Source organism: Zophobas morio, unplaced genomic scaffold (genome assembly GCF_036711695.1).
Source record: "Zophobas morio isolate AGI-343-1 ecotype UQ-CSIRO unplaced genomic scaffold, CSIRO_AGI_Zmor_V1 ptg000020l, whole genome shotgun sequence".
NCBI classification, from domain to species: domain Eukaryota; kingdom Metazoa; phylum Arthropoda; class Insecta; order Coleoptera; family Tenebrionidae; genus Zophobas; species Zophobas morio.
This window is the reverse complement of record NW_026972125.1, coordinates 5,021,350-5,046,541: the sequence shown is the minus strand read 5'-3', so window position 1 is coordinate 5,046,541 and position 25,192 is coordinate 5,021,350. Positions and strand designations below refer to the sequence as shown.

The window sequence follows — 25,192 nt, the reverse complement described above, 5'->3', positions numbered from 1 at the left end:
GAAAAATAAAAAAAAAGGATATATGTATTGTAAAATGAAAATATTGAAAATCAAAGAAACTGAAAAATTAGAAGACTGGAAACCCAAAAACTGGAAATTGAAAAATTTTAAACGTGGAAAATCATGGAATTGAAAAATCAAAGTCTGAAAATTTGAAAAATTGAATAAGTAAAGAAGTCGAGAAATTGTAAAATTGAAAAATCAAAAATAAAAACCAAAAATTACAAAATGAAAACTTGAAAAATCTTAAGAATCGAAAAAGTGAAAAATAAAAAAAAAAGAAATATGTACATATTATGAAATAGAAATATTTAAAATTAAAGAAATTGGGAAACCGAAAGACTGGAAATCCAAAAACTGCAAAGTGAGAAATTTAAAAATTGTAAAATAGACGAACTGAAAATTTAAAGCCTGAAAATTTGTAAAATCGAAAAAAAAACACAGAAAATAAAGGAAATGAAGAAACGGACAATTGTGATATAAATCGCGAAAATAAAAATTAAAAATTCGCCACACTGAAAAATAAAAATCGGGAACATGAAAAATTGTGGAAACGAAAAATTGAGAAACTGAAAATTCGAAAAATTGAAAAATCGAAAGAAACAACACAAAATAAAGGAATTGAAAAAATTAAAATTTGTGATAAAATCGAGAAAATGAAAATTAAAAAATCGGGAAAATGAAAAATAAAAATCGAGAACTTAAAAAACTAAGGAAACGAAAAATTGAAAATATCGAAACTCCAGAATTTAAAAAAACTGAAAAATCAAAACATCGAAAAACCGAGAAATCGAAAAATCGAAACAACTCAATTTACATTGAGTATCAAAAATAAAACACCGATAGCTTTCGAATAATTTTGAATGTGTTGTGCTGATTTTTTTTATTTAAATATGATTATTATGATCAATTTTATTTTCGATATGATTTAGACACTTTACAACAGATTCATTTAAGACATCAATTTTGGAGACATTCATTAGTATAGGGGTGAATATTAAAGACTGTAATACATGTTAGAGTGTCAAATTTTATTTACATCTCATCAGTTAAATGTGGCTTTACTCGAGGCCTCACCATCATTTTCATCCTCTTCAAGCTATAATCAATGCCCCTAAACGTATACCAGTACATGATGTTGTACTTGTTAGGTGATACTCTCGCTTGCTTCAAATAAGTCGCTGTGGGGTTACTTTTCGTACACGCCTTGTACCACCAAGCTCCATCTGCATAATCCTTTCAATAGACAATTAAAAACCCCTTCTGAACTCACGAGAATCAACGGCACAGTTGCCGGTGGGTCGAAAATCATGGTCTCTATCCTGTGTGGTAAACTTCATTCCAGAATAATAAGACATAGAATCGCCAGCACTTCCGCTGTACCCACCCACAGCTTTCAAGACGTACCCCTCACTTTCTGCACCCACAACGAAAACGTCGTAGTTAGCATAGGCAACCACTTCGTCCCAATCCGCCATTTCCACCAACATTTCGTAATTTCCAGAGACTGAAACACAAAATTATTCGATTTCTTTGTTATGAGGACAGTACCTGTGAGCTGGTGCAGATACTCCAGCCCCAACCAGTGCTCCTCCAGCAAACTCCCGAACCCAATTTTGTAGTCGCTCCATTTCAAATAAAATTCCGTAGAACCATCGAACCTATTGAAGAAGTAGGTCCACCCACCTCCCTTCGTGTGCATGTCGCAAAATACGGCAAAGGGTTGCGGAGAGATTTTCGTTTTGATGATGTACACCCCTGAGTCGGTGTGTCCTCTTGCTTTTACTTCGTAGCAGTCGTTGGGGTAGTCGGATTTTTGAAATTCGGGTATTTTTTGTGTCTGGGTATTTAGGAGAACGGTCATCATTTTGACGTTTTGTGCCTCAAGGATGTCCATGCGACGGGTTATATTTAAGAGTAGGTCTGATTGTGAGGTTTCAGGGGGGTGCTCAGTGGTTGAGACCACTCCACACTCGAACTTAGAAATTGTTGTTAAAACCAAAATACACTGTAAATAGAAATAGACGCTCATTGTGCTTCTGTTTCAGTTTAACACTAAATACAAAATGTTTTTCAATACTGTTCTTCGGTATTTCCATCACTTGTTTGATAAAATTGGCGAACTATGCAATAGGTTATCAGAAGATTTCTCGATTCTTTAAGGTTTTTTATTATTTTAATTTTTTTAATTTTTTCTATTTTTGGATTTTTTTTTGACTTTTGAATTCCTGGATTTTTTGAATTCTGTGTTTCTTGGAATTTTTTAAATTTTATATTTTTCGGATTTTTTTAGTTTCTTGAGTAGCTAGGGTTTTGACTTCTTTCGACTTACTGAATTTCTTGAGTTTCTTGGATCTTTTTGATTTTTTGGATTTCCTGAATTTTTTGAACTATCGAATTCTGAGATCTCGTTTCTTAGGTTTTTTGGCTTTACTGTTTCTTTTATTTTTCGGATCTTTTGAGTTCCTTGAGTCCTGGGGTTTTTGGATTGTTCCGATTTTTTGCGTTTTTTGAATTACTAAATGGTCCTGAGTTTGTTAGACTTTGGGCATTTTTCAAGCTTTTTTGTTGTCTTGTCTTTAGATTTTTTGGACTTTTTCAATTACAGATTTGGATTTTTCCTTATATTCTAATTTTTTGATTTTTTTTTTTGATATATTTGAATTTTTGGAATTGTCGATTTTTGGAATTGTTGTATTTCTTGGGTTCTGTGGACTTTTTTGTTTTTTCCTTTTCCAGAATGCTTAGATTTTTTGCCTTTTATGTTTTTTGGTTTTTTCGATTCCCTTAGGATTTTTGCTTTTTTTGGATTTTTTTTGGCTTTTTGAATTTTTGGATTTTTTTCATTTTTTACATTTCTTGGATTTTTGGAATTATTGGATTTCGAGTTTCTTGGATTTTCTAAATTTTTTGTTTTCTTTTAGTTTCTTGAGTTTTTGGATCATTTCGCTTATTGCATTTTTGGAATAACCAAATTTCTTGTATTTCTTGGATTTTTGAATTTTTTGTTTTTTTCTATTTATCAGATCTTTTAAGTTTCTTTAGTTTCTTGGATTTTTGGATAGTTCCAATTTTTTGGATTTTTTGAATTACTAGATTTCTTGAATTTCTTGGATTGTGCGGACCTTTTTGGTTTTTTGGATTTTTTACATTTTTTGGCCTTTTTTAATAATTTGGATTTTTCCTTATATGTATTTTAATTATTTGGAATTTTTTTAGATATTTTCGATTTTTTGGCATTATTGATTTTTGGAATTATTGGGTTTCTTGGATTTCTTAGGTTCTGTAGCTTTTTATTTTTTCCTTTTCCGATGTGTTAGATTTTTGGCTTTTTATGTTTTTTTTGGTTTTGTCGATTTTTTCAGGTTTTTTGAATTTATTTGTAGTTTTTAATTTTTTGTTTTTTTCTTATTTTTTTAAATTTTCTTGGAATTTTTGATTTTTTCTATTCTTTGGTTTTCTTGGATTTTTGGAATTATTGGATTTCGAGTTTAAGCTTCTTTTTTTTGAATTTTCTGAAGTTTTTATTTTTCGGATTTTTGGTTTCTTGAGTATCTTGGGCTTTTTTTTATTTTTTCGATGTCTTGGATTTTTTAAATTATTGAGTTCTGAGATTTAGTTTTTTGGGTTTTTTGAATATTTAGTTTTTTTGTTTTTCAGATATTTTGAGTTTCTTGAGTTTTCGGATAGTTTTGATTTTTTGGACCTTTTTAATTATTTGGATTTTTCCTTGTACTTTAATTTTAATGGATTTTTTGGATGTTTTCGATTTTTTGGAATTCATGATTTTTAGAATTATTGGATTTCTTGAGTTTCTTGGGTTTCTTGTGATTGTTTCTATATTTTTTCCATTCTCTGGATTTCTTAAATTGTTTTGTTTTGTTTTTCGATTTTTCAATTCTTTCAGATTTTTTTAAATTTTTTGGATCTTTCATGTTTTGGATTTTTGGATTTTTGGATTTTTTTTGGATATTGGAATTATTGGATTTCTAGTTTGTTGGTTTGGCAGTTTAATTACTGCCTCTAAAATCGTCCCAGTACCCAATCTGCCACCTATCTGCTTCCGTCACATTTCCTCTCAACTAAAATATTTTTTTGAGTTTTATTTTTAAGAAAGGGGCAGTACTTACTTTGTTAGTGGATTCAGACTGTGATGCATTGACAATTTTTACTATGAAAATTTGCAAAAAAACTATTTTTATATACTTGTCCATTTTAACTTTGTAGTGCTGAAGTGAGATGTTAGCGTTTCTTTTTTAACTTATAATTAACTTTAAATTTCGAAAACTGAAAAATTGTGAAAACCGAAAGTTCAAAAAACGAAAAATTGAAAATCCAAAAAGTAAAAAGTCGAGAAATCGAAAAATCCAGAAGGTGAAAAATCCAAAAGTCGAAATACTAAAAAATCACAAAATTGAAAAATTGAAGAATCGAAAAACTGAGAAAACTTACAAAATTGAACGAAATATCCAAAAATTGGGAAACTAAATATTGAAAAATTGGAAAATCGAAAAATTGAGGAACTGAAAAACTGAATATTCAGAAACGTCAAAACTTGAAAATTTAAAAAATTGGAAAATTGAAAAATCGGGTAATTCAAAAATCGAAAAGTCGAAAAGAAAAAAGCGAAAAACCGATAAATTGAAAAATCGAAACATCGAAAAATTCAAAAACTGAGACAATCAAAACATCGAAACATCCGAATCTCGATAAATCGAGTTCTCAAAAAATTGAAAAACTTAAAATTAAAAAATTCTGAAAAAGAAAAATTAAAATATACAAGAATTGAAAACTCGAAAAATTGATCGATATACATATTGAAAAATACGAAAATTGAAGAATCGAAATATTGAGAAATCGAGAACTCAAAATTCGAAAAATCGCAGTTCAAAAATCGAAAATTTAAAAATTTGAAAAATCAATAAATTGAAAATCGAGGAATTGATAAATTTCAAAACTAAAATGACGAAAAATTGATAAACAGAAACATCGAAGAACTCAAAAATTGAAAAATTGAGCAATCGGGAAATCTAGAAATCGAGAAATCGAAAAATCGAAACATCTAAAATTCGAAAAACTCAGAAAACTGAAAAATTTAATACCAAAAATTGAAAATTTCCAAAATTCCAAAACTAAGACATCGAAAAATTGAAAAATAGAGAATCGAAAAGTCGAAAAACCGAAGTCCAAAAATCGAAAATTTAAAAAATCAAAAACCGCTAAATCGAGAAATCGAATGCAAGAAATTGTAAAACCGAAAAATCAAAGACCGAGAACTCGAAAAATTGAAAAGTGAAGGATCAAATGTCGAAAAACCAATGGCCAAAAATGAATTAAAAAATCAAAAACCGAGAAATCGAAAAGTTGCAAAATCGAAAAATCAAAAATTCTAAAGATAAGAAAAAATAAAAAATCGAAAAATCTAAGACCAAGAACTCGAAAAACGGAAAAATAATGAAATCGAGATATTAACGAACTGAGAAACCTAAAATATAAAAATTCAAAAAACTGAAAAATCGAAACACCGAGAATTCGGAAAATTTAGAAATCGAGAAAAATCGTAAAATCAAAAAATTTAAAAATAGAAAAGTAAAAAAGTCGAAAAACAAAAAAATTGAAGAATTAAAATATTGAAACCTAAGAAATCAAGAAATTGAAACATCAAAAGATCGAATAATCGAGAAATCGAAAAATCGAGTTACCGAAATTTCGAAAAATTGAGATATTGGAAAATCAAAAATTTAAAAAATTGATAAATCGAAAAACCGGAAAATCTAAAACCGATAAGTCGAAAAATCGAATAATCATGAAATCGAAACTTTAAAAGTCGAAAAACCTAGAAAACTGAAAAATTTAGTAGGTACCAAATATCGAAAAATTGAAAAATTTCAAAACTATGACATCGAAAAATTGAAAAATAGAGAATCGGAAAATCGAAAAATGAGAAGTCGATACATCGAAAAATCAAAAATTTTTAAGATAAAAAAATTGAAAAACCGAAAAATCAAAGACCGAGAACTCGAAAAACGGAAAAATCGTGAAATCGAAACATCAAAACACTAAGAAATTTAAAATTTAAAAATTCGAAAAATCGAAAAATCGAGAAATCTGGAAATTTAGAAATCGAAAAACCGGAACATCAAAAAATCGAAAAGTAAATTCCGGAAATAAAAATATAGAAAAGTCCAAAAACTAAAAAACTGAAGAATTGAAATATTGAAAATCCCAAAATTGCAATATAGAAAAATTTAAAAGGAAAAAAACTGAAAAAAATCCAAAACCGAGACATCGAAAAGTCAAAAAATCGAAGTCCAAAAAGCGAAAATTTAAAAAATCAAAAACCTGAAAAATCGAAAAATTGAACAATTTAAAAATCGAAAAGTCGAAAAATCGAAAAATCGAACCATTGAAATCAGAAAAGTGGAAAAATCGAAAGACCGAACAACTGAAAGAAGAATGAAAACATCGACAAATTTAAAAATCCAAAAATTTAAAGAACAAAAATTTAAAAATTCGAAGAATTGAAAAACAAAAACATCAAAAATTTAAAAAATTGAAAGATTAAAATATTGACAATTTGAAGAATTGATTGAAAAATCGGGAAATGGAAGCATCAACAAGTCGTAAAACTGTAAAAATCTAGAATTTAAAAATTAAAATTTGAAAAACCGAGAAATCGAAAAATGGAAATTCCAAAATTTACACACAAAAATAGAAAAATCGACTACTTGAACAATCGAAAACCTGCAAAATTAGGAAATTAAAAAATTTCTCAACTTAAATGACGAAAAATTGGAAAAAATTGTAAAAACAGCTGAAGAATCAAGAAATCGGGGCAACAAAAGATCGAGAAATCGAGAAATCGAAAACTGAAAAGTCGATTTGTCGAAAAATCAAAATTTTAAGTATAAAAAAATTGAAAAACCGAATTATTGAAATCAGGAAAGTGGAAAAATCGAGAGACCGAGCAACTGAAAGAAGAATTAAATAAAACACCGAAAAATTTAAAAAATCATAAATTGAAAAGTCTCCAGAATTGAAAATTTGAAAAATTGGGGAATCGAAAACTGGAAATATCGAAAAATTTAAAAAAGGAAAGTTTCAAAAATTGTTTGAATTGGAAAATGCAAAAACCGAAAAAGGTAAAATTTAAAATATCGAACGATCGAAATATCAAATATGATTATATAAAAATCCTGAATATTGAAAAATAGAAATACCGAAGAACTGAAAACTCGATAAATCGAGAAATTGAAAAATATAAAATTTAAAAAAATTGAAAATCGAATAGTCGATAGATCGAAAAACCTTGAAATTGAGAAATCGGAATATTTAAGAATCGAAAAATTGGAAATTCCACAATTGAAAAATTCCGAAATTGTAACATCGAAAGATCGAGAAATCGGAAAGTCGAGAAATTAAAAAAAAAACAAAAACTTAAAGAACACAAATTAAAAAAGTCTAAAGTTTGAAAAATAAAAATATCAAAAATTTAAAAAACTGAAAGATTAAAATGTCCAAAATTTGAAGAATTAAAATGCTGACAAATCTCGAAGTGGAAGCATCAACAAGTCGAAAAACTGCAAAAATCTAAAATTTTAAAAATCGAAAATTTGAAAAACAGAGAAATCGACAAATGGAAATTCCAAAATTTAAACCCAAAAATAGAAAAATCGACTACTTGAAAAATCGAAAACCTGCAAAATTGAGGAATTGAAAAATTTCTCAACTTAAATTACCAAAAATTGGAAAAAATTGTCAGAACAACTTTGAGAAATATTGAGAAATTGAGAAATGGAAAAGTCAAAAATCCAGGTCCAAAATCGAAAATTAAAAAAAATGAAAAATTGATAAATCGAAAAACTGAAAAAATTGAGGATTTGAGAAACAGAAACATCGAAGAACTCAGAAATTGAAAAACTGAGAACTCGAGAAATCTAGAAATCGAGAAATCAAAAAATCGAAACAGCTAAAAGTCGAAAAAGTGAGAAAACTGGAAAACTTAACGCCAAAGATCGAACAATTAACAAATTCCAAAACTAAGACATCGAAAAATTGAAAAACCGAAATCTAAAAATCGAATATTTAAAAACCAAGAAATCGAAAAGTTGCAACATCGAAAAATTCAAAAACTGTAACATCAAGAAATCTGAGCAACAAAAGATCGAGAAATCGAGAAATCGAAAACTGTAAAGTCGATTGGTCGAAAAATCATAGATTTTAAACAAAAAAATCGAAAAACTGAATAATTGAAATCAGGAAAGTGGAAAAATCGAAAGACCGAGGAAGTGAAAGGAGAATTAAAACACCGAAAAATTAAAAAAATCAGAAATTGAAAAGTTTCCAGAATTGAAAATTTGAAAAATTGGGGAATCGAAAATTGGAAATATCGAAAATTTAAAAAAGGAAAGTTTCAAAGTTTTTTGAATTAAAAACTGCAAAAATATCGAACAATCGAAATATCAAATATGTATATAAAAATCCTGAAAACTGAAAAATAGAAGTACCGAAGAACTGAAAACTCGAAAAATCGAGAAACTGAAAAATCTAAAATTAAAAAAATCTGGATTTATCGAGATGTTTTGATTGTCTCAGTTTTTGAATTTTTGAGGTTATCAATGGGACAGTGCTGATTTGCTTATCTGTCTTAATTATTTTTTTGAATATTGATCCACTATTGGTGGTTAAATGAATTAAAAGGTCATCAAAACTTGACCGTTTCATTGATATATTAATACAATTTTAGATGTTGTTTTATTGGTTGTTACAAATAAATGACAATTTATTGACAACTGGTGATCAAAATTGGGGTAAGACGATAACAGAATCAACCTTGCAAACCTAGAGCAAATAATAAGAATTTCACAGGAGCCATAATTCTAGGTCCACAGTTCTCCTGGCCTCAACATCATCCTCACTTGCTTCAGACTGTACGTGTTTGGGTGAAACAGGTCCCAATGTATACCTTGATTAGTGCTGGTGTTACCTCTGATGTATTTGCCGGTGAGTTTACTCCTGAAGCAAGCCGCATACCACCACCCCCCATCTGAAACAACGTATTTATAACCACACTGTATGTAAAACGTCTTCAACTAACTGTAATGGTTAGCACAATGTACGGTATCATGGGCATCCTGATCTTTATCCTTCGTACTAAACTTCCGTCCGTCATGTGCCGCCAGACAATCTCCAGCATTGCCACTATAATCACCAATTTTCAACCCATAACCTTTATCTTCACTCCCGACTCTAAAAGTGCCATAATATGCATACACCTTCCCGTTTTCCCAGTCGATCAATTCGATTAAAAGTTCGCTGACTTGGGTACTTTCTGGTACAAAAAAAAAATAATTGCGTGTCGTTATGAGTCAAATTTTACCTGTTAGAGCGTGCATCTTGTCTAACCCCAACCAAAACTCTCCATTCAGGTTACCAAAACCGTCTTTGTAGTCGTTCCAAGGCTGAACCGTCGTACCTGTTCATCAAGTACGTCCATCCTCCGCCTCTTGTTTTCATGTCACATAGTACCAGAAAAGAGTCGGTGGAGGGGTCAGGTTGAATGCGATAGAGACCATTTATTCGGTTGGTTCGGAGGTGAGGTTTTCGTCTATTTTGACATTATGGAGCTTCAAAACCTTCTCTAGGTATCTTTGGATTTGGGTCATTTTCAACTCGAATCTTTCTAGACGGTGTTTCGTTTCGGTGAGGGATTTTCGAATTTCGAACTGGTCTTCGAATATAATTTCGTCATTTTGGAGGTATGGAGGAAACGGAGGTTTGCTGGTTGAGACGACTGAAAACTAGACGAAAGAGATTTTTGAGTGATTGATGTTGTTTTGCTTACCGTCAAGTCGTCACTTCGTACTGAGGTTATACAAAGTGTTGACGAAATGATGATCATGCAGAAATTTACTTTGGAATTCATAGTGGCGACACTTATGCATAATGAGGTTGTTTTTAAATGCGTGCGTTTTATGCAAACTGTTTTTGAACGATAAGAGAAGTCATAGTTCGTTTCGACAGTGTGATAAACTTGGTCGGAAAAAAAAATTATTATTATATATTTGATAGTAATTGCTATTTTGTCAATAATTGTTGTAAGAATATACAAATTCATTTCTTCACTGGCAATACGTTGGAACTGTAACGCCCTCTGGGTCTAACCATCATCCCGACCTTCTTCAAACTGTAAGCACTCCCTCTAAAACCGTCCCAGTACACAATCTGCCACCTATCCGCTTCCGTCACATTTCCTCTCAAGTACCTAGCTGTTGGGTTACACATGGTACACGAATTGTACCACCAACTTCCCTCTAAAACACACCAATCAAACCACTACCATTTTCCAACACCCATACGAACTCTCTTGGGCTGCACAATTATTCCCCGGCCGCAAATCTTGATCCCTATCCAGAGTGGTGAATTTCATCCCAGCTTGGTACCGCAACGAATCCCCAGCGGTACCACTATAAGAACCCAGGACCTTCATTGGATAGCCTTCGTCTTCACTACCAACCGCGAAGGCGTTGTACGCAGCATGGACCTTTCCTCCCTCAAAATCCTCCAGTTCTACCAGCAACTCGTTGGCGTCAAAACCTACCCAGACAGATTAATCACACTAGAGTGGAGACCTTTTACCTGTCAACTGATGCAAAGCCTCCAAACCTAGCCAAAACTCCCCCGACAAACTCCCAAAACCATTTTTGTAGTCAGTCCAGTTTAAGTAAAAGTTCTGGGAACCGTCAAACCTGCTCAAAAAATAGGCCCATCCACCCCCGCTGGTGTCCATGTCGCACAAGACCATGAACGATTCCGAGGAGTATTTAGGTTGGATTAGGTACATTCCAGAGACTTTGTTGCCGCTGTCTTTTATGTCTTTGCAACTAGTTGGGAAAGATTTCGTCTGGGTGGGAGTTTTCGCATTGGCTAATTTTTCCAGCAAGGTTTGAATCGAATTCAGGTGCAAATTTACTGAGTCGAGGGTGGTTTGTAGTTGGGTGTTTTGACGTTCGAGTGCTTGCAGCCGCTGGGTGTTTTCTTTGAGGGTTTGTGTGTATTCGATTCTTGTCTCTATTTTGGCGAGGAAGTCAGAAAGGGTGGGAACTTCAGGTTTCGTTGTGGAAACAGCAACAAACTAAAATATTTTCTTGGGTTTTATTGTTAAGAATGGGGTCAGTACTTACTTCGCTAGTGGATGCACTGAAAGTTTTTGCTACGAAAATTTGCAAGAAAATTGTTACAATTATTTTTAAATTTTTGGCCATTTTAACCTTGTAGTGCAGCGAGTTGTTGGTGTTTGTTGCTTAAATTTATAAATGGTGCGAAGTGTAGAGGTTATCGACGGGAAAGTCCTGGTTTGCTTATCTGTCTTCATTTTTTTTTATTAATGATGCGCTATTGGTGGTTAAATGTACTAAAAGATCATCAAAACTGACCTGTTTTATTGATTTTTATTTTAATTTTAGATGTTGTTTTATTGGTCTGTGGCGACACAATAATACGTAGTAGCAATCTTCGTAGTCTAGTGGTGAAGGCATTTTTCGCTTACTCTACAGGTTGTACAAATAAATAATGACAATTTATTTAAAATTGGTGATCAAAAATCGGCTAACAATTGGGGTAAAACGATAACAGAATCAACCTTGCAAACTTAGAGTAAATAATAAGAATTTCACAGGAGCCATAATTCTACGTCCACAGTTCTCTTCATTTGCTTGAGACTGTACGTATTTGGATGAAACAGAGGTTCCATTTCAGTCCGAAGATGGCTCATTTGTGGTAGAAACCACTACAAACTGAAAGAAATTATAATTTAACTTTTTTTTCTTCTTAATGTGCATACTTTTCAGGATAAAAGACTGAAAATATATTTAAGATGGTAAATTTTATTTCCCTCACTTCTCTACAGATTGACCAATTCAAACAAATTTTCAATTTCTTGTCGTGAATAGAAAACTACGCACATATAAGAAAAACAAAATTAAAATATAAACCCCACCCACCCACCCTCGTCTCAATTGTGATGAATTTTCTTATTCGTCGTGAGCCGAGGGGCGGAGCTTAATTTAGGTTTACGTTTTTTGCTTAAAACTTTTCTTTGAACAAAACATTTACTTAAGAACGTATTTCAAATGGTAAGATCTTGTAGAAAAATAAAGAATTTGGCAATTAAGCTCCGAATCCTTGCTGAAAACCAATCAAGAAAAATCGTCACAACTAAGACAGGGTGGGTGGGCGGGGCTTATAATTTGACTTTTTTCTTCTTCTTAATATATATACTCTTCATAATAAAAGAGTGAAAACATGTTTGAAATTGTAAATTTTATCCCCTACACTTCTCTACAAATTGATCAATTTAAACAAATTTTCAGTTTCTTGTCGTGAATAGAAAACTACGCACATATAAGAAAACAAAATAAAAATATAAACCCGCCCACCCACCCTCGTCTCAATTGTGATCAATTTTCTTATTCGTCGTGAGCCGAGGGGCGGAGCTTAATTTAGGTTTTCGTTTTTTAATTAAAACTTTTCTTTGAACAAAACGCTTAGTTAAGAACATGTTTGAAATGAAAGTTCTGGTAGAAAAATAAGGTTTCAGCAATTAAGCTCCGCCTCCTTGCTGACAAAGAATTGAAAAAATTGTCCCTACTGAGACAGGGTGGGTGGGCGGGGCTTACTTTTTTTTTACTTTTTTTTTTCTTAATGTACACACCCTTCACCGACAAAGACTGAAAACATATTTGAAATGGTAAATGTTATCTCCCACACTCCTCTAAAAATTTACCATTCTAAACAAGCTTTCAGTTTCTTGTCGTCAATAGAAAACTATGCACATATAAGAAAAACAAAATTAAAATACAAACCCCGCCCACCCACCCTCATCCTAATTGTGATACATTTTTCTTATTCGTCGTGAGCCGAAGGGCGGAGCTTAACTTAGGTTTTCGTTTTTACTTAAAACTTTCCTTTGAACAACACGCTTACTCAAGAACGTGTTTCAAATGGTAAGTTTTCGTAGAAAAATAAGGATTTGGCAGTTAAGCTCCGCCTCCTTGCTGACAAAGAATTGAAAAAATTGTCCCTACTGAGACAGGGTGGGTGGGCGGGGCTTACTTTTTTTTTACTTTTTTTTTTCTTAATGTACACACCCTTCACCGACAAAGACTGAAAACATATTTGAAATGGTAAATGTTATCTTCCACACTCCTCTAAAAATTTACCATTCTAAACAAGCTTTCAGTTTCTTGTCGTCAATAGAAAACTATGCACATATAAGAAAAACAAAATTAAAACACAAATCCCGCCCACCCACCCTCCTCTCAATTGTGATGAATTTTCTTATTCGTCGTTAGCCGAAAGGCGGTGTGTTTCAAATAGTAAGTTGTCGTAGAAAAATAAGAATTTTACAATTAAGCTCCGCCTCCTTGCTGACAATGAATAAAGAAAAATCGTCACAACTGAGACAGGGTGGGCGGGCGGGGCTTATAATTTGACTTTTTTCTTCTTCTTAATATATATATACTCTTCATAATAAAAGAGTGAAAACATGTTTGAAATTGTAAATTTTATCCGCTACACTTCTCTACAAATTTACCATTTTAAACAAGTTTTCAGTTTCTTGTGGTCAATAGAAAACTACGCACACATAAGAAAAAAAATTAAAATATAAACCCCGCCCACCCACCCTCATCCTAATTGTGATAAATTTTTCTTATTCGTCGTGAGCCGAAGGGCGGAGCTTAATTTAGGTTTTGGTTTTTTACTTAAAACTTTTCTTTAAACATAATGCTTACTCAAGAACGTGTTTCAAATGGTAAGTTCTCGTAGAAAAATAAGGATTTTGCAGTTAAGCTCCGCCTGTTTGCTCACAACGAATAAAGAAAAATCATCACAATTGAGACAGGGTGGGTGGGCGGGTCTTATGATTTGACTTTTTTCTTCTTCTTAATATACATACTCTTCACATCAAAAGAGTGAAAACATATTTGAAATGGTAAATTTACCAACAAGTATTCAGTTTCTTGTGGTGAATAGAAAACTACGCACATATAAGAAAAACAAAATTAAAATACAAACCCCGCCCATCCACCCTCATCCTAATTGTGAACCATTTTTCTTATTCGTCGTGTGCCGAAGGGCGGAGCTTAATTTAGGTTTTCGTCTTTTACTTAAAACTTTCCTTTGAACAACACGCGTACTCAAGAACGTGTTTCAAATGGTAAGTTGTCGTGAAAAAATAAGGATTTTGCAATTAAGCTCCGCTTCTTTGCTGACAACGAATATTGAAAAATCATCACAATTGAGACAGGGTGGGTGGGCGGGGCTTATGATTTGACTTTTTTCTTGTTCTTAATATACATACTCTCCACATCAAAAGAGTGAAAACATATTTAAAATGGTGAATTTACCAATTTAAACAAGTTTTCAGTTTCTTGTCGTCAATAGAAAACTACGCAAATATAAGAAAAAGGGCAAAAAAGGAAGTAGATGTTTAAACATCCAGCTATGAGAAGCGAAAGGTTGAAACTTCAATATTGCAACACAAGTTATAGGTAACGTTAAATTTTATCCATATCATCGGTTAAAAGTCACACTTCAAGACAGAAATCGAAAAATCTAAAATTTAAAACAATTGAAATATCGCAAAATTGAAAAATGGAGAAATCCAAACATCAAAGAATCAAAAAAGAAAAATTCGAAAATCTAAAACTTAAAAATCGAAAAATTGAAAAATCGACAAATCGGAACTCCAGAATTTAAAAAAATTGAAAAATCGGATAACTGAAAAATCGAAACATCGAAAATTAATAATCAAAAAGTTGAAAAAAGATTCAGAAATCGAAGTATAAAACTGTCGAAAATTTGAAAAATCTAAAGTTTAACAAAACATTGAAAACCCAAATAGTAAAAAAGGGGTGGAAACCCAAAAACTGCAAACTGAAAAATCTTAAATTGGAAAATCGACGAATTGGAATCGATTGCCCTGCAAATTTGAAAAATTGAATAAACGAAAAATTAAAAAATCGAAAGAAACAACAAAAATTAAGGATATGAAAAAGCAAAAAATTGTGATATAAAATCGAGAAAGTGAAAATAAAAAAATCGGGAAATTGAAAAATAAAAATCGGAAACAAAAAATTGCAAAAGGGAAAAATGAAAAATTGAGAAACTGAAAAATCGAAAAATGAAAATCTGTAATATTGAAAAATTGCCAAGTTGAAAAACTGATGTTAACTGAACAATTGAAGGAACGAAAAATTGAAAATTTTGGGTCGAGAAATTGTAAAATTGAAAAATCAAAAATTAAAAACGAAAAATTACAAAATGGAAACTTGAAAAATCTTAAGAATCGAAAAAGTGAAAAATAAAAAAAAAAAGAAATATGTACATATTATTAAATAGAAATATTTAAAATTAAAGAAATTGGAAAATCGGAAGATTGGAAATCCAAAAACTGCAAAGTGAAAAATTTAAAAATTGAAAAATGTACGAAGTGAAAATTCAAAGCCTGAAAATTTGAAAAATTGAACAAATGAAAAATTGTGAAATCGAAAAAAACTCAGAAAATAAAGGAAATGAAAGAACGGACGATTGTGATATAAATCGAGAAAATTAAAATTAAAAATTCGCCACACTGAAAAATAAAAATCGGGAACATGAAAAATTGTGGAAACGAAAAATTGAGAAACTGAAAATTCGAAAAATCGAAAGAGACAACAAAAAATTAAGGAACTGAAAAAAAATTGGTGACAAAATCGAGGAAATGAAAATTTAAAAAAATAGGGAAAATTAAAAATAAAAATCGAGAACTTGAAAAATTGAGGAAACGAAAAATGGAAAATGACAAAAATTAAAAACTGAGAATGTGAAAAATCGAAAAATAAGAAACTGTAATATCGAAAAATTGTAAAATTAAAAAATTGCAAATCGAAGAATTGAAAAATTTTAATTTCTTAATTTCCTTTATTTTTTTGTCGTTTCTTTCGATTTACAATTCTTTATTTATTCAATTTTTCAAATTTTCAGGTTTTCATTTCTCGATTCCATGATTTTCCAGGTTTAAAATATTTCAATTTGCAGTTTTTGGATTTCCAATCTTCCAATTTTTCAGTTTCTTTAATTTTCAATATTTTGATTTTACAATACATATTTCTTTTTTTTTTATTTTTCAGTTTTTCGAATTTTAAGTTTTTTAATTTTTAATCTTTCGATTTTTCAAATTTTCATATTTGATTTTCACGTTTGACATTTTTCAAGTTTTCATCATAAACTTTTTCGTTTTTTTATTTTTGATTTTTCAGTCTTACAATTCTTGACTTCTAAATTTTTCAATTTTTCAATTTACAATTTTTTAATTTTACAATTTGTCGGTGTTAAGTTTCTCATTTTTCGATTTTTCACATTCTCAGTTTTTAATTTTTGTCATTTTCAATTTTTGGTTTCCTCAATTTTTCAATTTCTCAATGTTTATTTTTCATTTTATGTAACAAATTTTAATTTTTTCAATTCCATTATTTTTTGTTGCTTCTTTCGTTTTTCAATTTTTCGTCTCTTCAATTTTTCGAATTTTCAATTTCTCAATTTTTCGTTTCCACAATTATTCATGTTCCCGATTTTTATTTTTCAGTGTGGCGAATTTTTAATTTTTATTTTCCCGATTTATATCACAATTGTCCATTTCTTCATTTCCTTGATTTTCTGTGTCTCTTTTTTCAATTTCACAATTTTTCATTTGTGCAATTTTTCCAATTTTCAGGCTTTGAATTTTCAGTTCGTCAATTTTTCAATTTTAACATTTTTCACTTTGCAGTTTTTGGATTTCCAGTCTTCCGATGTTCCAATTTCTTTAATTTTAACTATTTATATTGCATAATATATACATATTTCTTTTTTTTTTTTACTTTTTCGATTCTTAAGATTTTTCAAGTTTCCATTTTGTAATTTTTCGTTTTTTATTTTTTATTTTTCAATTTTACAATTTCTCGACTTTCAAAATTTTCAATTTTTCGTTCCTTCAGTTTTTCAATTTGGCAATTTTTCAATATTACAGATTTTCATTTTTCGATTTTTCAGTTTCTCAATTTTTCATTTTTCCATTTTCCAATTTTTGTTTTTATATCACAATTTTTCTTTTTTTGATTTCCTTTATTTTTTGTTGTTTCTTTCGATTTTACAATTTTTCCTTTATTAAATTTTTCAAATTTTCAGCTTTTTAGCAATTTTTCTTAAAATTTTCAAGTTTGATTTTCACTTTGTACATTTTTAAAGTTTTCATTATACACTTTTTCGTTTTTTTATTTTTGATTTTTCAATTTTACAATTTGTCGACTTCCAAATTTTCCAATTTTTCGATATTACAATTTCTCATTTTTCCATTTTTCACATTCTCGATTTTTAATTGTGCCCTTTTTCAATTTTCCGTCCCCTCAATTTTTCAACTCCCCGATTTTTATTTTGCATTTTCCTGATTTTTTTTTCATTTTCTCGATTTTATATCACAATTTTTTGTTTTTTCATTTCCTTAATTTTTGTTGTTTCTTTCGATTTTCCAATTTTTAGTTTATTCAATTTTTCAAATTTTCAAGCCAATCGATTCCAATTCGTCGATTTTCCAATTTTTAAATTTTTCAGTTTACCGTTTTTGGGTTTCCACCCCTTTTTTACTTTTTGGAATTTCAATTTTTCGTTAAACTTTAGATTTTTCAAATTTCGAGAGTTCTATACTTCGATTTCGATTCTTGAATTTTTCGGTTTTTCGATTTCTTTTCTTCGATTTTTTTCTCAGTTTTTGAATTTTTGAGGTTATCAATGGGACAGTGCTGATTTGCTTATCTGTCTTAATTATTTTTTTGAATAATGATCCACTATTGGTGGTTAAATGAATTAAAAGGTCATCAAAACTTGACCGTTTCATTGATATATTAATACAATTTTAGATGTTGTTTTATTGGTTGTTACAAATAAATGACAATTTATTGACAACTGGTGATCAAAATTGGGGTAAGACGATAACAGAATCAACCTTGCAAACCTAGAGTAAATAATAAGAATTTCACAGGAGCCACAATTCTAGGTCCACAGTTCTCCTGGCCTCAACATCATTCTCACTTGCTTAAGACTATACGTATTTGGATGAAACAGGTCCCAATGTATACCTTGATTAGTGCTGGTGTTACCTTTGATGTATTTGCCGGTGAGTTTACTCCTGAAGCAAGCCGCATACCACCACCCCCCATCTGAAACAACGTATTTATAACCACACTGTATGTAAAACATCTTCAACTAACTGTAATGGTTAGCACAATGTACGGTATCATGGGCATCCTGATCCTTATCCTTCGTACTAAACTTCCGTTCGTCATGTGCCGCCAAACAATCTCCAGCATTGCCACTATAGTCACCGATTTTCAACCCATAACCTTTATCTTCACTCCCGACTCTAAAAGTACCATAATATGCATACACCTTCCCGTTCTCCCAGTCGATCAATTCGATTAAAAGTTCGCTGACTTGGGTACTTTCTGGTACAGAAAAAAATAATTGTGTGTGGTTATGAGTCAAATTTTACCTGTTAGAGCGTGCATCTTGTCTAACCCCAACCAAAACTCTCCATTCAGGTTACCAAAACCGTCTTTGTAGTCGTTCCAAGGCAAGTCAAAATTTTCTGAACCGTCGTACCTGTTCATCAAGTACGTCCATCCTCCGCCTCTTGTTTTCATGTCACATAGTACCAGAAAAGAGTCGGTGGAGGGATCAGGTTGAATGCGATAGAGACCATTTATTCGGGCACCTCTTTCATGGTATATTTGGCAGTCTTTAGGGTGGTTACTAAGGTGTAACGGAAGCAAAGAAATTTCTGGTAAGGCATTTCTGTCCGATCGGTGTGGTTTGTCTTGTAGAAGTGTGATTTTTAGTTCCAGAGGGTGCAACGAAGTGTTGGTGTTGAAGGAAGTTGGGTCATTTGTGGTAGAAACTACTTCAAACTGAAAGAAATATTTAGGTACTACTGATCAAAGTTTTAGTTTTAGTGTTACTCACGGGTTCAAGTGTGGCAGTGGCACAAACTAAAGTTATTAGAAAAAACACTGCACCACACATTTCGTAACGACTGCTCTTTTAACACTGTTAATCGTGAAAGTATTGACCTAAGATTAGCGCTGCATAAACAACTTTAAATTAAAAGTTATTATAAAAATTTATAATTCGTAGGAATAACATTTAAACGAATATTTACCAAAACATATTTTTTTGATTCAAAGTTAAAGACAATGTTCAAATCATTACGAAAATGAAAAATTCTAAGAATGCAGTTCTAAATACGATATAGTGATAAATTTGATATTTTGAAATTTGTTTCTGACAAAAATCTTTATCATTAAAAAATCCTTCTGATAAATTTTGATTATTATCTGAAATGGTAATCCAGTGAACCGTAAGCATCCAGATATTTTGAGAAAAAATTAAAATTGTATTACAACATTTTACAATTTTTCGATTCCTTCGTTTTTTTCCTTTTAAATTTTGCGATATTTCAGTTTTCGACTTTCCAATTTTTCAATTTCCGGATTTATAAATTTTGTATTTTTCACTCTTCTGATGTTTCGATTTCTCGACCATTTCCATTTTTCATTTTCTCTGTTTTAAATATTTCGGTTTTTCAATTTTTCGATGTGTCAACTTTTCTAATTACTTCTCGATTTTCCAGTTTTTCAATGTTCCGACTTTTCAATTTTTCGATTTCCCAATTTTTCATCGTTTCGGTATTGGAATTTTTCAATTTCTCGATTTTTCAATTTCTCCTTTATTTAAATTTCGGACTTTCGATTTCTGGATGTCTCGGTTTTTCGATTTTTTGACCTTTCGATTTGTATTTGTGTATTTTTTGGATTTTTGAATTTTTTAATTTTTTAATGTTTCGATTTCACGATTTTTTCAGTTTTTGAGTTCTCGGTCTTACATTTTTCAACTTCTCATTTTTCGATTTCTCGATTACTCGATTCTTTGTTGTTTCAATTTCTCGAGTCCCAGTTTTTGCATTTTTCGATGTTGCAACTTTTCGATTTCTCCATTTTTCAATTTTTTGCCAATTTTTCGATGTTCTGATTTTTCAATTTTTCGATTTCCCATTTTTTCGTCATTTCAGTTTTGGAATTTTTCAGTTTTTCGATTCTTACTTTTCCCAATTTTTCAATTTTTCCATTTATCTAAATTCGGGATTTTCAATTTCTCGATATCTCCGTTTTTCAGTTTTTTGACCATTTGATTTGTCAATTTTTTTATTTCTAAATTTTATAGTTTTGAATTTTTCAGCTTATCGACCTTCTTCCAAATTTCTGTTATTTCATTTCTGGAATTTTCAAATTTTTAATTTTTCAGTTTTTTTATTTTCCAATCTTTCAATATTTTGATGATTCGATTTCCAGGGATCTCGATTTTTTTTGATTTGATAAATTTTTCAAGTTTTAAAATTTTTGGTCTTGATGTTTCGTTTTCCCGATGTTTCGATTTCTCGATGTTTTATTTTTTTCTACTTTTCGATTTTTCAGTTTTTCGTTTTTTCAATTTTCCGATTTCTCGATTTCTCGATTTTTCGATTTTTCAACTTTTCGATTTTTAAATTGTCCAATTTTTCGGTTTCTCAGATTTTGGATTTTTTAAATTTTCGCTTTCTGGACTTCGATTTTTCGACTTTTCAATTCTCGATTTCTCAGTGTTTTGATGTTTCGATTTCACAATTTTTCCGTTTTTCGACTTCTCGGTCTTTGATTTTCGGTTTTTTAATTTTTTTATCTTAAAAATTTTTGATTTTTCGATGTATCGACTTCTCACTTTTCGATTTCTCGGTTTCTCGGTTTTTGTTTTTTTAAATTTTCGATTTTTCGATGTCTTAGTTTTGGAATTTTTCAATTTTTCAATATTTGGTATTAAATTTTTCAGTTATCTAAGTTTTTCGATTTTTAGGTGTTTCAATTTGTTGATTTCTCGATTTCTAGAGTTCCCGATTACTCAATTTTCCGATTTTTGAGTTCTTCTATGCTTCTGTTTATCAATTTTTCGTCATTTTAGTTTTGAAAATTTTCAATGCTTCGATTTTTGAGTTTGTCGATTCTTCATATTACTTATTAATTTTTTTAATTTTCGATTTTTGGACTGCGATTTTTCGACTTTTTGATTTGTTGATTTTTCAATTTTTCGATATTTCAGTTTTGAAACTTTTCGATTTTTCGATTATTTAATTTTTCTTACAATTTTCAATTTTTCTGTATTTCCGTTTTGGAATTTTTCAATATTTCGACTCTTCACTTTTCGATTTTTCGGCCTTTCAATTTTTCATTTTGTCGATGTTTTACTTTTCTATTTTTAATTTTTGATTTTTCAATATTCGAGTTTTTCGTTTTTTAAAGTTTCGATTTCTCGAATTTTCGATTTTTCAACTTCTCGGTTTTAGATTTTTTTCCGATTTATCAGTTTTTAAAATTTTTGACTTTTCAATGTCCCAATTTTTCGAAATTTCGGTTTCTCGACTTTTCGATTTCTCGATTACTCGATGTTTCAATTTTTGTGATTTCTCAGGTTTCTTTTTTTCGATTTTCCAGTTTTTCGTCATTTAAATTGAGAAATTTTTCAATTCCTCAATTTTTCTATTATTTAATTTATGGAATTTTCAAATTTTTCATTTTTCAGGTTTTTCATTTTCCAATTTTTCAATATTTTGATGATTCGATTTCTAGAGATCTCGGTTTTTAGATTTGCTAAATTTTTCAATTTTTAAAATTTTTCGTTTTGACTTTACGATTTCCCGATCTTTTAGTGTTTCGATTTCTCCATGTTTAATTTTTTCGACTTCCCTATTTTTCAAATTTTCGACTTTTCGATTTTTCAGTTTTTCGAGTTCTCGGTCTTAGATTTTTCAATTTTTCATTATTTTTTTATCTTTAAATATTTTGATTTTTCGAGGTTGCAACTTTGCGATTTCTCGGTTTTTGTTTTTTTAAATTTTCGACTTGTGAACTTTGGTTTTTCGACTTTTCGATCCTCTATTTTTCAATTTTTCGATGTCTTAGTTTTGGAATTTTGAAATTTTTCAATTTTTGGTATTAAATTTTCCAGTTTTATAAGTTTTTAGATTTTTAGATGTTTCGATTTTTTGATTTCACGATTTCTAGATTTCCCGATTTCTAAATTTTTCGATTTTTGAGTTATTCGATGTTTCTGTTTCTCAATTTTTCGTCATTTCAGTTTTGAAATTTTTCAATTCCTCGATTTTTCAGTTTTTCGATTTATCAGTTTTTCATTTTTTTTAATTTTCGATTTTGGACCTGAATTTTAGGATATTTAAAATTTTCGATTTTTCAGTTCTTACAATTTTCAATTTTTCGATATTTCAGTTTTCGAATTTTTCTATATCGATTCTTCAATTTTCAATTTTTCGGCTTTTCAATTTTTTGTTTTGTCGATTTCTTACTTTTCGATTTTTAATTTTAAATTTTTCAATATTCGAATTTTTCGATTTTCAATGATTCGATTTTTCGATTTTTCGACTTTTCGATTTTTTAACTTTTCGATTTTTAAATTGTTCAATTTTTCGATTTTTCAGGTTTTTGATTTTTTAAATTTTCGCTTTTTGGACTTCGATTTTTCGACTTTTCGACTCTCGATTTTTCAGTTTTTCGATGTCTCGGTTTTGGATTTTTTTCAGTTTTTTCCTTTTAAATTTTTCTATATTTCAGTTATGGGATTTTCAATATTTCAATTCTTCAGTTTTTTAGTTTTTGGACTTTTCTATATTTCGATTTCCGGATTTTTACTTTTCGATTTTTTGATGTTCCGGTTTTTCAATTTCTAAATTTCCAGATTTCTCGATTTTTCGATTTTTCGAATTTTTAAATTTTAGATTTCTTAGTGTTTTGATGTTTCGATTTCACAATTTTTCCGTTTTTCGAGTTCTCGGTTTTTGATATTTCGGTTTTTCAATTTTTTCAGATTAAAAATTTTTGATTTTTCGATGTATCGACTTCTCACTTTTCGATTTTCCGATTCTCTATTTTTCAATTTTTCGATGTAATGGTTTTGGAATTTTTCAATTTTTCGATACCTACTAAATTTTTCAGTTTTCTAGGTTTTTCGATTTTTAAAGTTTCGATTTCATGATTATTCGATTTTTCGACTTATCGGTTTTAGATTTTTCGGTTTTTCGATTTATCAATTTTTAAAATTTTTGATTTTTCAGTGTCCCAATATTTCGAAATTTCTGTTTCTCGACTTTTCGATTTTTTGATGTTTCAATTTTTTTTATTTCTCAGGTTTTCGTTTTTTCAGTGTTTGGATTTTCCAGTTTTTCGTCATTTAAGTTGAAAAATTTTTCAATTCCTCAATTTTTCTTTTATTCAATTTGTCGCATTTTTAAATTTTTTATTTTCCAATTTTTCAACATTTTGATGATTCGATTTCCAAAGATCTCGGTTTTCAGATTTGCTAAATTTTTCAATTTTTAAAATTTTTCGTCTTGACTTTCCGATTTTCCAATCTTTTAAAATTTCAAAATTTCCCGATTTCTCGATTTTTCGATTTTTGAGTATTTCGATATTTCCATTTTTCAATTTTTTGAATTCTTAAATTTTTGATTTTTCGATGTTGCAAGTTTATGATTTCTCGGTTTTTGATTTTTTAAATTTTTGATTTTTGGACTTTGGTTTTTCGACTTTTCGATTCTCTGTTTGTCAATTTTTTGATGTCCTAGTTTTGGAATTTTTCAGTTTTTCGATTTTTAGATGTTTCGATTTTTTGATTTCACGATTTCTATATTTCCCGATTTCTCAATTTTTCGATTTTTGAGTACTTCGATGTTTCTGTTTCTCAATTTTTCGTCGTTTCAGTTTTGAAATTTTTCAATTCTTCGATTTTTCAGTTTTTCGATTTATCAATTTTTCATTTTTTTGATTTTTCAATATCTCAATTTTTCGACTTTTCGATTTCTCTATTACTCGATCTTTCGATGTTTCAATTTTTTATTTCTCAGGTTTTCGTTTTTCAGCGTTTCGATTTTCCAATTTTTCTGTTATTCAATTTGCTGAATTTTTAAATTTTTGATTTTTTAGGTTTTTGATTTTCCAATTTTTCAGTATTTTGATGATTCGATTTCCAGAAATCTCAGTTTTTAGATTTGCTAAATTTTTCAATTGACTTGACTTTTCGATTTCCCTATCTTTTAGTGTTTCGATTTCTCGATGTTTCATTTTTTCGACTTCCCTATTTTTCGATTTTTCAACTTTTCGATTTTTAAATTGTTCAATTTTCCAATTTTTCAGGTGACTGATTTTTCAGATTTTCGCTTTTTGGACTTCGATTTTCCGACTTTATATTTTTCTATATTTCAGTTTTGGGATTATCAATATTTCAATTATTCAATTTTTTTTGTTTTTCGACTTTTCGATTTTCGATTTCCGGCTTTTTTACTTTTCGATTTTTAAATTTTTTGATGTTTCGATTTTTCGATTTCTCTATTTCTAAATTTCCCGATTTACCGATTTTTCAAGTTACTGATTTTTTAGATCTGCGTCATTAGAACTTCAATTTTTGAATTTTTAAATTTTAGGTTTCTCGGATTTTTAATGTTTCGATTTCACGATTTTTCCGTTTTTCGAGTTCTCGGGTTTAAATTTTTCGATTTTTTTTTATCTTTAAATTTTTTGATTTTTTAAATTTTCGATTTTTGGACTTTGATTTTTCAACTTTTCGATTCTGTCTTTCAATTTTTCAATGTCTTAATTTTGGAATTTTGGAATTTTTCAATTTTTGGTAGTAAATTTTCCAGTTTTCTAAGTTTTTTGATTTTCAGATGTTTCTATTTTTTTGTGTCGCGATTTCTAGATTTCCCCATTTCTCAATTTTTCGATTTTTGAGTTCTTCGATGTTTGTATTTCTCAATTTTTCGTCATTTCAGTTTTCAAATTTCTCATCAATTCCTCAATTTTGCAGCTTTTCGATTTATCAGTTTTTCATTTTTTTAAATTTTCCAATTTGGACCTGGATTTTTGACTTTTCGATTTATCGATTTCTCAATTTTTTGATGTTTTAGTTTTGGGATATTTCAATTTTTCGATTCTTCACTTGTTATTACAATTTTTGGTCATGGAAGTCGAGAAATGTTTCAATTCCTCAATTTTTCAGTTTTTCGATAGTTCAATTAGTC

At 29.7% G+C, this 25,192-nt stretch overlaps 4 protein-coding genes across 5 annotated transcripts; all 4 read right to left on the bottom strand.

Moving 5' to 3' along the window:
- Window positions 1–1,010: 1,010 nt before the first annotated feature.
- On the bottom strand, window positions 1,011–2,062 carry LOC135131396 (microfibril-associated glycoprotein 4-like). Its single transcript, XM_064059141.1, has 3 exons — window positions 1,552–2,062; window positions 1,274–1,507; window positions 1,011–1,226 (listed from the first exon to the last, which is right to left on the bottom strand). Exons 1-3 carry the CDS (start codon window positions 2,030–2,032, stop codon window positions 1,036–1,038), a joined length of 906 nt encoding a protein of 301 aa, XP_063915211.1. The 5' UTR covers window positions 2,033–2,062; the 3' UTR covers window positions 1,011–1,035.
- Window positions 2,063–8,737: 6,675 nt separating this feature from the next.
- On the bottom strand, window positions 8,738–11,319 carry LOC135131442 (fibrinogen C domain-containing protein 1-like). Of its 2 annotated transcripts, XM_064059201.1 has the most exons (8): window positions 11,184–11,319; window positions 11,110–11,134; window positions 10,639–11,007; window positions 10,363–10,596; window positions 9,845–10,313; window positions 9,380–9,800; window positions 9,098–9,331; window positions 8,738–9,046 (listed from the first exon to the last, which is right to left on the bottom strand). In XM_064059201.1, the coding sequence occupies exons 1-5, from the start codon at window positions 11,262–11,264 to the stop codon at window positions 10,114–10,116; spliced, it is 909 nt and encodes a 302-aa protein (XP_063915271.1). In that variant the 5' UTR covers window positions 11,265–11,319; the 3' UTR covers window positions 8,738–9,046; window positions 9,098–9,331; window positions 9,380–9,800; window positions 9,845–10,113. The 2 variants fall into 2 exon arrangements, with proteins under 2 accessions (XP_063915271.1, XP_063915270.1); XM_064059200.1 differs by having other exon boundaries at window positions 10,639–11,134; window positions 11,184–11,318.
- Window positions 8,880–9,395, bottom strand: LOC135131469 (fibrinogen C domain-containing protein 1-like). Its single transcript, XM_064059242.1, has 3 exons — window positions 9,380–9,395; window positions 9,098–9,331; window positions 8,880–9,046 (listed from the first exon to the last, which is right to left on the bottom strand). Exons 1-3 carry the CDS (start codon window positions 9,393–9,395, stop codon window positions 8,880–8,882), a joined length of 417 nt encoding a protein of 138 aa, XP_063915312.1.
- Window positions 11,320–17,925: 6,606 nt separating the features above from the next.
- On the bottom strand, window positions 17,926–19,168 carry LOC135131356 (fibrinogen C domain-containing protein 1-like). Its single transcript, XM_064059031.1, has 4 exons — window positions 19,039–19,168; window positions 18,569–18,983; window positions 18,288–18,521; window positions 17,926–18,236 (listed from the first exon to the last, which is right to left on the bottom strand). Exons 1-4 carry the CDS (start codon window positions 19,096–19,098, stop codon window positions 18,070–18,072), a joined length of 876 nt encoding a protein of 291 aa, XP_063915101.1. The 5' UTR covers window positions 19,099–19,168; the 3' UTR covers window positions 17,926–18,069.
- Between the last annotated feature and the right edge of the window lie 6,024 nt (window positions 19,169–25,192).

Coding starts and splice junctions, on each gene's coding strand:
- LOC135131396 (XM_064059141.1), bottom strand. CDS start 2,032: ATGAGCGTCTATTTCTATTTACAGTGTATTTTGGTTTTAACAACAATT. Junction 1,508..1,551: donor GTATCTGCACCAGCTCACAG/GTACTGTCCTCA, acceptor TTTGTGTTTCAG/TCTCTGGAAATTACGAAATG. Junction 1,227..1,273: donor CAACTGTGCCGTTGATTCTC/GTGAGTTCAGAA, acceptor AGGATTATGCAG/ATGGAGCTTGGTGGTACAAG.
- LOC135131469 (XM_064059242.1), bottom strand. Junction 9,047..9,097: donor ACATTGTGCTAACCATTACA/GTTAGTTGAAGA, acceptor ACGTTGTTTCAG/ATGGGGGGTGGTGGTATGCG.
- LOC135131442 (XM_064059200.1), bottom strand. CDS start 11,264: ATGGCCAAAAATTTAAAAATAATTGTAACAATTTTCTTGCAAATTTTC. Junction 11,135..11,183: donor TCAGTGCATCCACTAGCGAA/GTAAGTACTGAC, acceptor AAAATATTTTAG/TTTGTTGCTGTTTCCACAAC. Junction 10,314..10,362: donor TAATTGTGCAGCCCAAGAGA/GTTCGTATGGGT, acceptor GGTGTGTTTTAG/AGGGAAGTTGGTGGTACAAT.
- LOC135131356 (XM_064059031.1), bottom strand. CDS start 19,098: ATGTGTGGTGCAGTGTTTTTTCTAATAACTTTAGTTTGTGCCACTGCC. Junction 18,984..19,038: donor CCACTGCCACACTTGAACCC/GTGAGTAACACT, acceptor TATTTCTTTCAG/TTTGAAGTAGTTTCTACCAC. Junction 18,237..18,287: donor ACATTGTGCTAACCATTACA/GTTAGTTGAAGA, acceptor ACGTTGTTTCAG/ATGGGGGGTGGTGGTATGCG.